This window comes from Maylandia zebra, linkage group LG15, assembly GCF_041146795.1.
Source record: "Maylandia zebra isolate NMK-2024a linkage group LG15, Mzebra_GT3a, whole genome shotgun sequence".
Classification (NCBI taxonomy): Eukaryota; Metazoa; Chordata; class Actinopteri; order Cichliformes; family Cichlidae; genus Maylandia; species Maylandia zebra.
The window spans coordinates 21534541-21547826 of record NC_135181.1 but is presented as its reverse complement, the minus strand read 5'-3'; the positions used below and the strand labels follow the sequence as shown (position 1 = coordinate 21547826).

Below are 13286 nucleotides of genomic sequence, written 5' to 3'. Positions count from 1 at the left end.
ACACATAGGAAACTCAAATTAATTGTCAGATGATTACATGCTCCATGGCAAAGGTCCAGTTGATGCACTTGGATTAGCAGAGGTGAGGCCCAGCAGATGCTGATTGGCTCCAGCTGCCTGCATCTGCATACCTGCTAGTCAGAGTAGCCACGCCCCTAACTCTACCATTCACATGGACGAGTTCTAAAAGAACATTCGGTTGCTATGAAGAGTAAAACTACGCTTATAAACCAAAACTATTTTGTATCAGGCTGTAAACATGTTTGTTTTTCCTGTTAATTTGGACATTTTAACATGTGATTTGGGATTGATTCTCTGTTGGAGCCAGCCTCAAGTGGCCATTAGAGTTTTTGGCACTTTACTGTTTACTGACTGCTTTCCGCTTGTTTAACCATTAATGGCAACTACTAAAATTGAGAACTGTGCTGTGTTACCCACACTGTGATTTTGGCATAGCTCTTTTAACCAGTCCAACTCATGCTCCACCTTTCCATCCCAGGATCCCTCAGTAAGATCCTGAGAGAATTCAACTTCTCAGCTTTAGGCAGCATCGAGTCAAGAATCTTCTTGAACTATTTTACCTCCACGTCTGTATCTCATAGATCAGAAGTTTTTTTTTCCTTTGTTGTTTGCTACTAGTCTTAAGTCTGGGAAGTTTGACTGGATGTTTCTCACAGATTTGAGTGGTTGATTGGAAAAAGTTTGCACCCAACAAACATCTGACAAGTTTGTTGGGTGTTATTTTGCGTCTTAATTTTTCCCGTGCTTTCAATTAACACAAGGAAAGTTTTAATCCTTTCAGTTTACATGGAGTTTGCTCTTCCTTCAAGCATAATGGTTTTTATTGTGCTGCTGATGAACAGTGAAAGAAAACCAAGTAAAGGAAAAAGGGAGATGAAATAGCTACAAAATATAAGACAATGACGCAAGAGCCTGACTCAGCACTTTGTCAGCTCTGTGTGCAGGGTGACGTAAGAGATTTTCTGCTCTCGTTTATCTCGGATCGGCAGAAATTTATTGAAAGTCACATCATTTTCTACAGAATAGGCTGATGGAAATCATGCAGATTCATAGGATTGAGGTGACTATCTTTTAATGACGCAGTATAGCCTCATTACACAACAATAAATTCAGTGCTGATCGGTTTATTTAACTCTTTTCTTTCTTATTTTATCAGTTTCTCTTTTGTTATCTGTGGCTGCACTACAGAAAATTAAAAAGCGATGAAGGGCGTGATGAAAGGCCATGGAGATAAACTGGAATGTACTGAGTGCTGATTGGCTGATTCTGGCTGCCTTCACTCACACACACACACGTAGGCCTGAGCTGAAATAGAGCAGCACTAATGGAGAGTGTGAACGTGTGTGCCACAGATGTCACCATGGATAAACGCCTGTCCTGAGATCAGGCTTATTATTGTGACAGGATTTAGGGAGCGGGAGAAGAGACCGGGAGGCAGGCTGGTTAGTCACACACACAAACACACACACACACACACATACTCACACACACACACACACACACACACAAAACCTAAAATGAAGTGGGTCTCTGATGTGAAGGGCCCTGAAGTGCTTTCTAACCTCTTTCGCTGCTCTTTACCACTAAATAAAAGAAAATTAGTGCAAACAGTCAGAAACTGTCTTGAATAAACACAGAAACAAGATGCGGAGCAGAAACAATCTGCAGTCTGTTTTGTCTTCTTTAAATCAGCGCGCAAAGTCAGGCAAGCATGAGAATGAAAATAGTCTGTGTGTTTTTAGTCCCATAATATGTCTGCTACTGCTTGTTGCTTGACTTTTTAAATGCAATACATGAACACATATTGGGCACCACAGCATTGATGAGCTCTTCCTTGGTGCACGCACCTGTGATTATACACACCAGTATACTGATTCCAGTAACAGTATGAAAATTGCCATTGTGAGGTCACCCACTAGTTTTTGAAGTCTCGTTTTGAAGCCATCACTGTCCTGGTGTTATGAAACTGAATGTGACAAGCGGTCAGACTGGTCAGTCAGAAGTGGTTAGCCAATGAACATATCTGGGATAATCCTCCTTTCTGATACTTACATTGAGAAAAAATTAAAATAAATTCAGTGTTTCAGTATGAAATTACTGACTGTGACCATAAACCCAGCAGGAAAGTCTTTGCTGAGGTCAGTCTGTAGACTTCCATAGGACTATACGTTTTCTTGCCCTCTGATAGCCATTACAAAAAATGCACACTTAAGGCAGTTTCTTATTATGTTTTCTTTTTCAGTCCCGACAGATACGCCCAGGGTGCGATTGGCTGGTGGAAACAGGGGGGAATGTCCTTAGTTTTTAGCTCTTCATCTCTAAACAGTCTACAGCACAAACAACAATTAAATCAGGAAGCATGTTTCACTTTGAGTGTCCCCGCAGTCCTGTAAGTTTAGAAAGGAAATTGTTGGGGGGGCGATCCAGATTTCATTCCTTTTCATTTGTTTTTCACGCTGTTGCATTCTGAGATGATTTCATATTAAATCTGGAATTGAAATGGCATGGCTGGCACTAAGTAGAAGAGGAATTTAATTCTGGCATGTCAAATGATTTGTATTATTGTGTGGGACTGGGAATATTATACACATTAATATCTTAAACATAAATTGCGGTATTATAAATGCTGTGGTAAAGCTCTAAACTCACAAGATCATAAAGGTTACATTGAAAGAAATAATAAATATTTTTAAAGGCTGCAGAGCAGGTATTGTAGGGTAAACTATGGTTCCTGAATTATTTTAAATTATTTAAAACAATAGACTAACTGATGTAGTTACTCTATTGGTACTTTATATTTCTAAAGATTCTACATATATAAGGTGGGTGTAGCCACTGTAACCTCATTTTGAAGCCTCTGTGTTTTGACTGCTATCATATTAGTTTTTTGAGCCAGATATTAACATATTTGGATGAGACAATGGATTGGTAATTTATCAGCTAACAACAGCCGTCGTTCTTAGCTGACTAATCTGAATAGATACACAGACACACATCTGCTAATTAGTGTTTGGTAACAATGCTGCAACTTCACCCATGAGAACTAAAGCACAAACTTCTTGGATGGTCGGTACCAGTGGATTTGAAACTAGGAGACAGGTCCCATTTGTGGCTTGGATCTACTGCAAGTGGGGCAAAGATGAAGAGAGGAAAAATGTGAAGTCAATCTGAGTTGAATGGATATATTTTTGGCATTAAAAAACAGGAATTTGTTGACGAACTTGGTGGCAACTTGGCTCTATTTTTATTGGTAAGGATTGATGGAAATTGTAGGGTGTGGGGCTTTGTTTCAGGTTCTGAAGTGCAGCATGCAGAAGCAGGAAAGCAAACCAGTGAGCATAATTTCAACAATACTTTGAAGTGTGCGCAGTTACTGTATCTGGGTGTCATTTGAACTAAAACATGAACCTTGTGAGCATTAAAAATCAGCCCTGCCTGGGAAATGTGTGGAAAAAAGCAGCTTAAATAGCAGTGTGCAATTGATTTGTCACTGCAGAATACATTTTTTAAAATGAGCAGAATTGCTGCACCGATTTTGTGAAAACTCAAGTCAGTCCTTTTGCAGAGCTCAGGCCAAACAACAAATATTGTGCAGTGAAATTATAAAAGCTGTAGTGCAATTTTATAATAAATAACAGATTTTTTTTCTATCCCATCTGAGTTTAAAAATATCCTGCAAACTTATTGGTACACATTATTATCTGCTCTTGTTCAAATCTTTCAAGAAACAAATGGGCTGGTGCATGTGTGGTTGTGTGTGCGTGTGGTTGTGTGCGCGCGTGTGTGTGTGTGCGTGTGTGTTTGCAACAGCTGTTACTAAGAAAGGTGTTTACATTTCAGAGCTTTGTTTTTTCTTTATCTTTCTTTTTCTATAACACGCAAACAAACACACGCACGCACACACACACGCACGCACACACACACACACACACACACACACACACACACACACACACACACACACACACACACACACACACACACACACAGTGAGCTTTTACTCTCATTAGTATTCTGTCTGAATTTATTGTCTTTCCCACTGACATTTACATTTAAATTGTTTATCTTTCAGTGTCTTGGTGTGTGTGTGTGTGTGTGTGTGTGTGTCTGTCTGTGTGTGTGTATGGCATGCGTGTGCGATACACACACACACGCGCAAGTATCTGTGTGTGCTTGTGTGTAGCCAGTAATGAACATGCCTTTGCTGGTCCCTGAAGGCAGCCATTACTAACACTCTCTCTCTCTCTCACACACACACACACACACACACACACACACACACACACACACACACACACACACACACACACACACACACACACACACACACACACACACACACACACAGGATAATGTGGGAGGAGGAGGAAAGGGGATGCTGAATGTGTACCAGTATTAAGGTGCAGGATCTTAAATTTCCATTTGAAATCACAGGGATTTGCAGGTTGTTGAAGGTTGATGCTTTTTGGATTAAAGCTTCATTTGTGATGATTTTTATGACTTTCAACTCTCTTGGTTTTGTGCCAAAAATCATTCCGTTACCAGCGTTTATTCTAGAGTTTAAATCCAGTTTTCCGGTGTCTGGAAACTGGGGCATCTCAGATGAAAAATCTCTCAGCATCTGTCCAATTAAGACAGAAGAAGGCACCCAGTATCAGCACACTGGATTACACTGTGGATTAGCCAACAGACAACGTTTGGGTTCCTGCAGGGCAAAATGCTGTATATTTAGGGTTTTTCCTTCACAATGGGAATTTACACATCTTCCAAAAAGGTTTTAGTGAGAGCCCAAAGGAAATTATTTTTTAAGCAGTTTTGATAATCGGGCTTTTATTAAGTCAGGCATCCATCATCCATCATCATCATCTATTTTTCCAATAATGACAAAAAATATACAGATATTAGTGAAGATAATATAATACAGTCTTGCTGCCTTCACTGTAGTGTAATATAATTTTGTAGACACACCCAAAGAGCCATTCTGAGCCATCCTGATATCCATCTATCCATTTATTCATTTTCTGCTCCTCATCTGGGTTAGGGGTGGTGGAGGTTGAAGTCAACGCAGACATGCCCAGCCCTCCCTCTCCCCAGATACCACCTTCAGGTCTTCTGTGAGGAAAATGAGGCGGTGCCAGGTCAGCTGAGTGTCCTGGGCTCTCCTTCCAGTTGTTCATGTCTGAAACACCTCACCAAGGCGGCATCATATTCAGAAGCCTGAACCACCTCTAATAATTACCGTAGCAGTTCTACTCTGAGCCCTTCCCAACTGACTGTGCGCCTCACCCTTTCTGAGCCGAGGCACCCTTCAGAGAAAGCTCATTTTCACCACTCGCATCTGCAGGCTGATGCTTGCAGTCATTACCCACAGCTTGTGGCTATAGCAGAGGATAGAAATGTGGATATATGCAAGAAAATCTATAAGATTGCTTGACTATATATATATTATAGTCAACCATTCAAATTTAGAAAATTCTTTTTTTTGTCAATATTCTAAGGTTGGTAATTAAATCGGATCAATTTGGATTTGATTTGTGAAATACATAGAAAATATCCAAAAAAATAGTTTATTCGCTTTATTCTTTATTATACATTCACTTTACATCATATTTAAACATTTGAACAAATAATTATGTCACTGTACACACAGCAGCTTTTTCAGCTTGTATCAATTGCAAATTTTGTGCACAGTTGGACATTAGGAACAACAGGGATATTGTGCAATGGGATACTAATCGAACAGTAGGATAGTAAAGGGAGTAAAGGCAAGGAGGTGCAGTCATTTCCAAACTCCCAGTCAGGGCAGGAGATGGCTGCAGCTCCAAACCTTCCTCCAGAAGAATAAGACAAAACATATATAAGAGAATAGAATCCAGAGGAAGATGAGAAAGTGTCTGAAGATTTTTGTTGGGCTGACACAGGATGAAAAGCTGCTCATGTAATCAGACAAACAAGGACGACTCATTCGCTCAGATTGTGATAAAGTGTGTCTTTTTGTGTTTGTACAAAATGAAAAGAAAAAAAAAATCTGAGAACACCAAGTGCAAAATGTAAAAACTGATAATCAAAAATCATTTTCTGATGTGTGTGCGCACGCATTGCTGATTGGTTGGCAGTCCATCTGGCTGCTTTTGTCTATAGGCATGCTGCCCCTCATGTCAATTATGCGATCACGCGTGAAGACTGTGTGTGTGTGTGTGTGTGTGTGTGTGTGTGTGTGTGTGTGCATGTATGTTTGCGTGTTTTTGTGAAAACGGGGGAGGGTGTAAGAAGGGGGGATCCAGATGTTACGTTTATTCTCATTCTCCTCCATCATCACATTTAATTTAATCCATTTCCCTCCCCCACAGCATTGTACAGCAAGCCATCTGTACACACACACACACACACATGCAGCCTCCAGCATGCTAATGCTAATGTGTGTTAGCCCAGCCAGGTGGCTGGGTGGCCTCAAATGGGTCCTTGTGCACCTCTGGCTCTGTGCTGATTGGAGTGAATGCAGCTGCTATGAAATTATGTAGATCTGTTCGCCACTGTCTAAGTGGGTCACTCAGTGTGTGTGTGTGTGTGTGTGTGTGTGTGTGTGTGTGTGTGTGTGTGTACTACATCTTGTGTATTTTGGTGGTGCAGTCTTGTTAAAAGCATGTTTTTTATTGAAATTGTGCTGTACGTTTGGAAAGAAATTCCCCGATGATAGCTGGCTACAATAAAAACTGTTTAACAGCTATTTTAAAATGATACTGGCATGAATATTAATTACATTTACAGATAAAGTCTGATTTGGCATATGCAGAGTGGTCTTTGCTCCTATACTGGATTCGGGAAGACATTAACATGTTGGGAAACATGTACCAGTGGTGCAAATCTATTGAATAAATCCTCTCAGTGTCTGTAAACAATGACCACACTGCAGATAACAACATAACTGAAGCAGAGAATAGAGCCGGTCTTCAGCCGTTTGGTTCTTATCTTTTAATTCTCATACCTTCTCTTTCTTTGTCACTTGCTCCTGCAGAAAAACATGATGTGAATGGAAACAGGACTGTTCCACCTTTTCCAGAGGGAACAGAGATGGCCATGTTTGGTAAGTGTCTCCAAACACATACAAGGAAATTGATGCAGTTTAGCTTAAATGCTGATATGACCTAAAACCTGCATTGCAGCTTATTGTAATTGTAATTTCAGTGATTTCAATTTCAGTCTTTACTGCCTTGTTAACTTCAGTATTTCTTGTACATGCACAAGCCACAAAAAGGGGAAAATATAGTCATGTACACATACAAACAGAAAGTGGAGGGCTTCCTATTGATGGTCACGTTGACTCACATGAACTTAAGCATAAATGAAGCATTAGCTACCTACTTCTTCTCTACATGTAATATTAGACTAGTCACCCAATGTAATGCTGAAAATTAATTGAAAACATGCTGAAAAATAAACTCCAGTTATGAACCAGGCTTGCTTTTAAAACGCACAGCCATAGGCTTGTATGTTACGCCCAGATTTTTGCATTTTTAATCTGAATATATTTCATCACGGGGTTAGTTGCTGCATCCTTACCATTCCTGGATATATCTGTGAAATTTAAGTTAGCTATATAACACCAGATTCAATTTTTGTAGTTATTCTTCTTGCACTGTTGTTTTTAGACCTATAGCTGCAAACACTCTGCTTCTCTTCTCTTATAATTTGTGTAATTCACCTTCCAGAATAAGACAAAACATATATAAGGTTAGCCTACAAAATTAGCATTGCAAATAAAAATAAAACACATGCATACATATATAAATTATACTGTTTCATGTTGCTAGTACCAGATTTGCTTCATTGCACAGATTCAACAAGGAGCTGGAAGTTTTCCTCATTTGATCCATATTGACACGAACACGTTACACAATTTCTGTAGATTTGTTGGCCACAAATCCATGATGATGGTTCCACCAGATCCTACTGGATTATTGTACTTACCGTTCCCTTCGATCAGCTCAAAGCAATCTGACTATTCTCCTCTGATCTCTGGCATCAAGAAGATATTTTTATCTAGAGAACTGGACGGATATTTTCTAGGTATTCTCCTATTTTCAGCTCATTCTCTGTAAACCCTGGAGATGGTTGTGGGGTAAAATCCTAGTTGCAATTTTTGAAATACTAAGGCACATACAATCATGCCGTATTCAAAGTTACTTGAATGTGTCTTTCTTTCCACATTCAGAAAAAGCTGTTTTTCACCCCTCACTTTTGTCCATTTCTACACAGTGGATGTCTCTTCCATAGTGAGACGTCGTATCATGCTAATCTGAAAACTGGAGTTATGCAAGTAAAATAAAGTTTGTAGTTTTTAGCTGTGGATATAAGACTCTGTAAATATGGGTTTACTATAAAAGTCTGAGAACCGGGGTTATGCATGTAACCTGCAGTTTATTTCTGATTTCTGTATTTCTTTTTGTTTGTGTTCATCATCCACAGTTTGGTCTAAAGCACGCAAACAGTTCCTATCAAATCCACGTCATGAGATTTATGATTTTCTATTGACTACACTAAATGGATCTCCAACCGTATTACATGACACATGAAAAAACAATTAAAAGAAACAAATGTAGAAAGAAGAAAATAAGTAATTTACCATCCACCGTACAAACTCGACTCCCAGTCAAACGGCATCTCATTTTCTGTATTTGTCTGCCTTTATTCTTCATGTAAATGCTCACATCAAAGTCAAACATCTGAATCTTTGTGAGTTTTCTCTGCCAACAGAAGGTAATGAGGGACTCAAGTCAGTAAATACTCCCACAGATGTGATGCATGGTGTGACCTGGTCTTTACTGTCTTGTCAAATTGGATTGGTTGTTAAAGACTGCTGTTATTTGTTTTATTTGTTTTATTTATTTATTTATTTTTTCCCCTCGAAGGTATGGGCTGCTTCTGGGGTGCAGAGAGGAAGTTTTGGAGGCAAAAAGGAGTTTATTCTACCCAAGTGGGCTATTCTGGGGGTTACACATCTAACCCCACCTACAAGGAAGTTTGCACAGGTACCCTCTGCTTACCAACACACACATAATCATGTGTTTTCTACTGTGACTCAATAAATTGTGGAAAACAAGACACACATAAACAGAAGAGTGAATCATTTCCCACAGGCCCTATTATACTGGGGCATGGATAAGGCTGCTATTCATGCCTGACCATTCTGAGGAGGAGCTGTGTGTGTGTGTGTGTGTGTGTGTGTGTGTGTGTGTGTGTGTGTGTGTGTGTGTGTGTGTGTGTGATGTGTGTCCAGACCTCTCAGTCGGCCAGTAGAGAGTGAATCCATCATTAGATCTGCATCACCATCTGTCTCTTTTACTTTTTAACTTGGTTTTATTCTGTCAAACAGTCGCATCGATATGGTGCAGAAAAGTTTAGATGATTAATTGATAAGTTGGTGTTTTTCATGCTGTCTGTGTGTGCAGCGTGTTAAAGACACAAAAATGAAAGAGAGCAGTTGGCTTTTGAGTTTCTGGAAAAAAAAATGTGAGAGCAGCATTTGAATAGAAAGTACCCTTTTATTTATAGTGATTATAAACATAGCAGCAAAAAGGAGGCCCGACTGGAGATTTGATGGTGTAAGTTTAGGCAATTTTTTCGTAAATGCATTTGAAGATCCCAGAATGAAGTCAATGACGACAAATATAAAAATGACTGCAGAAGGAAATAACAGGCAACTTCTAACTACAGGGGTTCTGACTGAACTATAATTTCTAACTTTTCTTTAATGGGAAATTCAATTTATGTCTATAATAAAATGACTAGCATTTAATAGCTTTTACATTTCCTTCTGCAGCGCCTACTGGACCCTCTATCGCCTTCAAACAAGTCTTGAGACAAAATTCTCCAGGTTACTGGACACAGATTTCTTTTGCACAAATAAAATCCGAGCGAAGCTGAATTGCAGTTTATTTCATTTTATCTAAGACAGGGCATGGCTCTGTAATTACACCTCCAAAACACAAATTGGTAGCGGGGTTTCCATGCTGCTGACTTGATTCTCTTACTTCAGAAAACTAGGAGTGAAACGGAGAAGATCATTTTTGAGATGGAACAAAATGAATACTTTAATTATTGCAGTGCAGACAAGAGACGGAGTTCATGCACAGAATAGCAGAGGTATGAAAACAAGGCGATGGCAGATTACACTGGCAAATTACATTAGCATTATGTGGAATCTAGATAGAATAACATCCCATAATGGATCACATTATGTTCTACAGAGGGGTTGTGCACATCAGTAACCATTCACAGCTGCAGTCTGCATCGTGACCATGCTACATTTCTGGGGAGGCGCATGAGGGCTAATTTAATCATATGAAAAATATCAGAGACTGATCGGCAGGTCAAAGGGAAAACAGCACATTGATACCTCTGACATGCATGAGTATACAGTTTGGTAGCATGATTTATCTGTCAGCAGAGGCTAAACCCAGAGGTGTGTTTGTGTTTCTGGACTTGGAGTCCTAGTTAAAAAAAACTCTGGGATACTTTTGAGACATTTGGCTTCACGTTTCAGCTCATTTATGTCCTTCTTTAATTGTAAGCAGACTGACAGCTATTTTACATTTATTCATGTTATAGAGTGATATCTTATCTGTATGCTGAATACTTTTGATGATACACTTTCAAGCAGAGGCACATCTTGTGAGTTTTTATTAAAATTCACCTTTCATATTCAAATGCAGCGCAGTGACAGTCCTAAACTGGCATTAACTAACTGCTCTCACTGTTTCTGAAACAAAAACACCTACCGCGAACCTGGTTTGAACTGCTGGATGTGTGTTTTAATTAGCACGGTATCTTGGCAGACTATTAAAAGAGGGCACTTGGCTAAATGAAGTGCTCCTCACACCTTCACATCTTCAAGAGACACACACAACCGGAGGGGGAAAAAAAAGATTGATCTGAATATTCATTGTTGGTTAAATATTTACAGTCAGATCTGCGTAGGTTCAAAATGTGACGATTATATTAGCATATTTTTCTCTTTTTTTTTAAGATAGAGCACCTGAGTTAGTATAGATGTAAAAACACTCCCACACACTTCATTATTTTTCTCACTTGCTGTCTTTGTTTCTGACTCTCTCACTCCACTGTGTGCTCGTCATTATTTGAGTTTGAAGCCATCTTCATACACGGTCAAAGGAATGTGTGTTTATTTTTACCGTTTGAAGCTGTAAAAACTGCCGTGAAGATGAGTGCTTGTGCCTGCAGCTTATTTGTCGCAGTTAATCAGGAATGGATGGATTTAATTTTTTAATTGTACATAAACCCGGAATATTATAAAGACACTGCGATAATTAAAATTATGGTATTTAAAAAGGAATTTAATCAGTTGTTAAAGTGAATCATTTAGCTCCTCCTCCAGGCTTTTCTTATATAGTACTGGGCAAAAATCTTCATCCACCCCCATTTCTTTCATTCTAGTAGTAAAAAAGGCACCAGTGTTGTGATGTGTCAGCACATAACAACTTTACAAATATCCAAACTTAAATGGTATATTTACACACTGTTACCTGCAGCCTGTTGCAAAAGTACATACTTTGTTTACATTTTGTTTAGTTGAACCAATGAAACAGACATGAAATACTATTTTATGACCAAGAAGGTGATTCCCAAAGAGCTATTCACCATGTTGTGCAGTGCGTCATTAAAAAAAAAATCGAGGAAACTGGATAAGTGGAGGACAAAAGATGATGTGGCAGGTGTTAAAAACTTATCCTCAGCAGATGAACAGTATCTGAGAGTCGAGAGAGTTGCAGCTGAAACTTTAGTTGATCCAGGTGCTGTTCACTGAAGCCTCGTCGGAAATGGCCTCAGTGGAACAGTGGCTGTCAAGAAGCTTTTCCTAAGGAAAGGAAACAGGAAGAAAAGGCTGAGGTATGCCAAGCTACACTGGACTGAAAATCAGTGCCAATAGGTCTGATGGAGTGAGGAATCCAAATTTGAAGTTTGTGGTTCAAATCGTTGTCAGTTTGTGTGGAGGAGGTCAGGAGAGAGGTACAACAGAGTGTCTGCAGCCATCTGTAAAACATGGTGGAGGGTCTGTCATGGTTTGAGGCTGTACTTCAGCCAGTGGTGTTGGGGATCTTGGCAAAGTTGATGAAATTATGAATGCTGAAAAACACTGTCAGATTTTGATCCGCCATGCAATTCCATCTGGAAAGGATCTGACCGGCATGGCTCAGGGTCCCAAACACAGTGCCAGTGCAAACAACATGATTGAAGAAGTGTGGGATCATCTTGACAGAGAACAGAACAAAAGGTAGCCAACATCCAAAGAAGAGCTTTGAATGTCCTTCGAGAAACCTGGACAACGATTCCTGAAGACTTCTTAAAGAAATTGCAGGAAAGCTTTCTTAAGAAAGTTCAGGCTATGTTGAAGAATTAAAAGGTGATTACACAAAAAATGACTTTCAAGCTTGATAAAATTGTATAACCTGTGCTTTTGCCTTATATACTGTGTTTGCAGATGTGTCAATAAATCGCTGCAACTATTTCCTGTTCTACTATCAAAATGTAAAGAGATGACTCTGACTTTTACACAGGGCCGTCTTATTATGTAGATGGATCACATTCAAATTTGTGAAGTTATAATGAAATAACACTTGATTTAAAAGGCTGATTATAAGCATATTTTTAATTTACATGTTTCTTGTAGTCAGTTTGTTACAAGAATGGACCAGTAGTATATATGTATCAGGGCTCTAGACTAACTTTTTGCCATGGGCGTACCGGTACGCCTAACTTTAAAAAGTTAGGCGTAACGGCACAAAAGTTAGGCGTACACAAATTTTATAATAATTTATATAATATAATGTGTTTTTCTGGATACACTGTGCTTTTTCAGCATTCAAAGATTGATGACACCATGTCAGAGCACTGGCTATGAATTTCAGAAGGATCAGGCCTTAACTTAACAGAAAAGTTAGCAATAGTTCTTTTCCTATTACAGCTACATCCACGTCTGTCGTGCCTAGGCTGCTCACTAGGGCTGGGTATCATCACTGATTTCTATAATCCATCCATTTCTTCAGTATTGAATAACAGAAAAAATAGGCTTTCTTGTCCGAGGTCATTTAAGTGAAAAAAGAAAAGAAAAAGACAGCAGCCACAGCGCTGTGAACAACGGTAGACTGGTGGGTAATAAGCGAATGAATAATACAGAAAACAGAGATTGGAGACGGAAGCTGTTCTTGAAGTACAGAGAGATATAGAGAGAGAGAGCTAGCTGTGCA

The 13286-nt window shown here is 39.2% G+C and overlaps 1 protein-coding gene across 2 annotated transcripts in view; it reads left to right on the top strand.

Moving 5' to 3' along the window:
• msraa (methionine sulfoxide reductase Aa) overlaps positions 1–13286 on the top strand; it is a 58332-nt gene that overhangs the window by 12703 nt on the left and 32343 nt on the right. For both annotated transcript variants that reach the window (XM_004550676.5, XM_004550675.5), the window contains exons 2-3: positions 7037–7105; positions 8931–9050. In XM_004550676.5, the coding sequence (XP_004550733.1) occupies positions 7037–7105; positions 8931–9050 (189 nt within the window). The remainder of the gene's footprint in view (positions 1–7036; positions 7106–8930; positions 9051–13286) is intronic.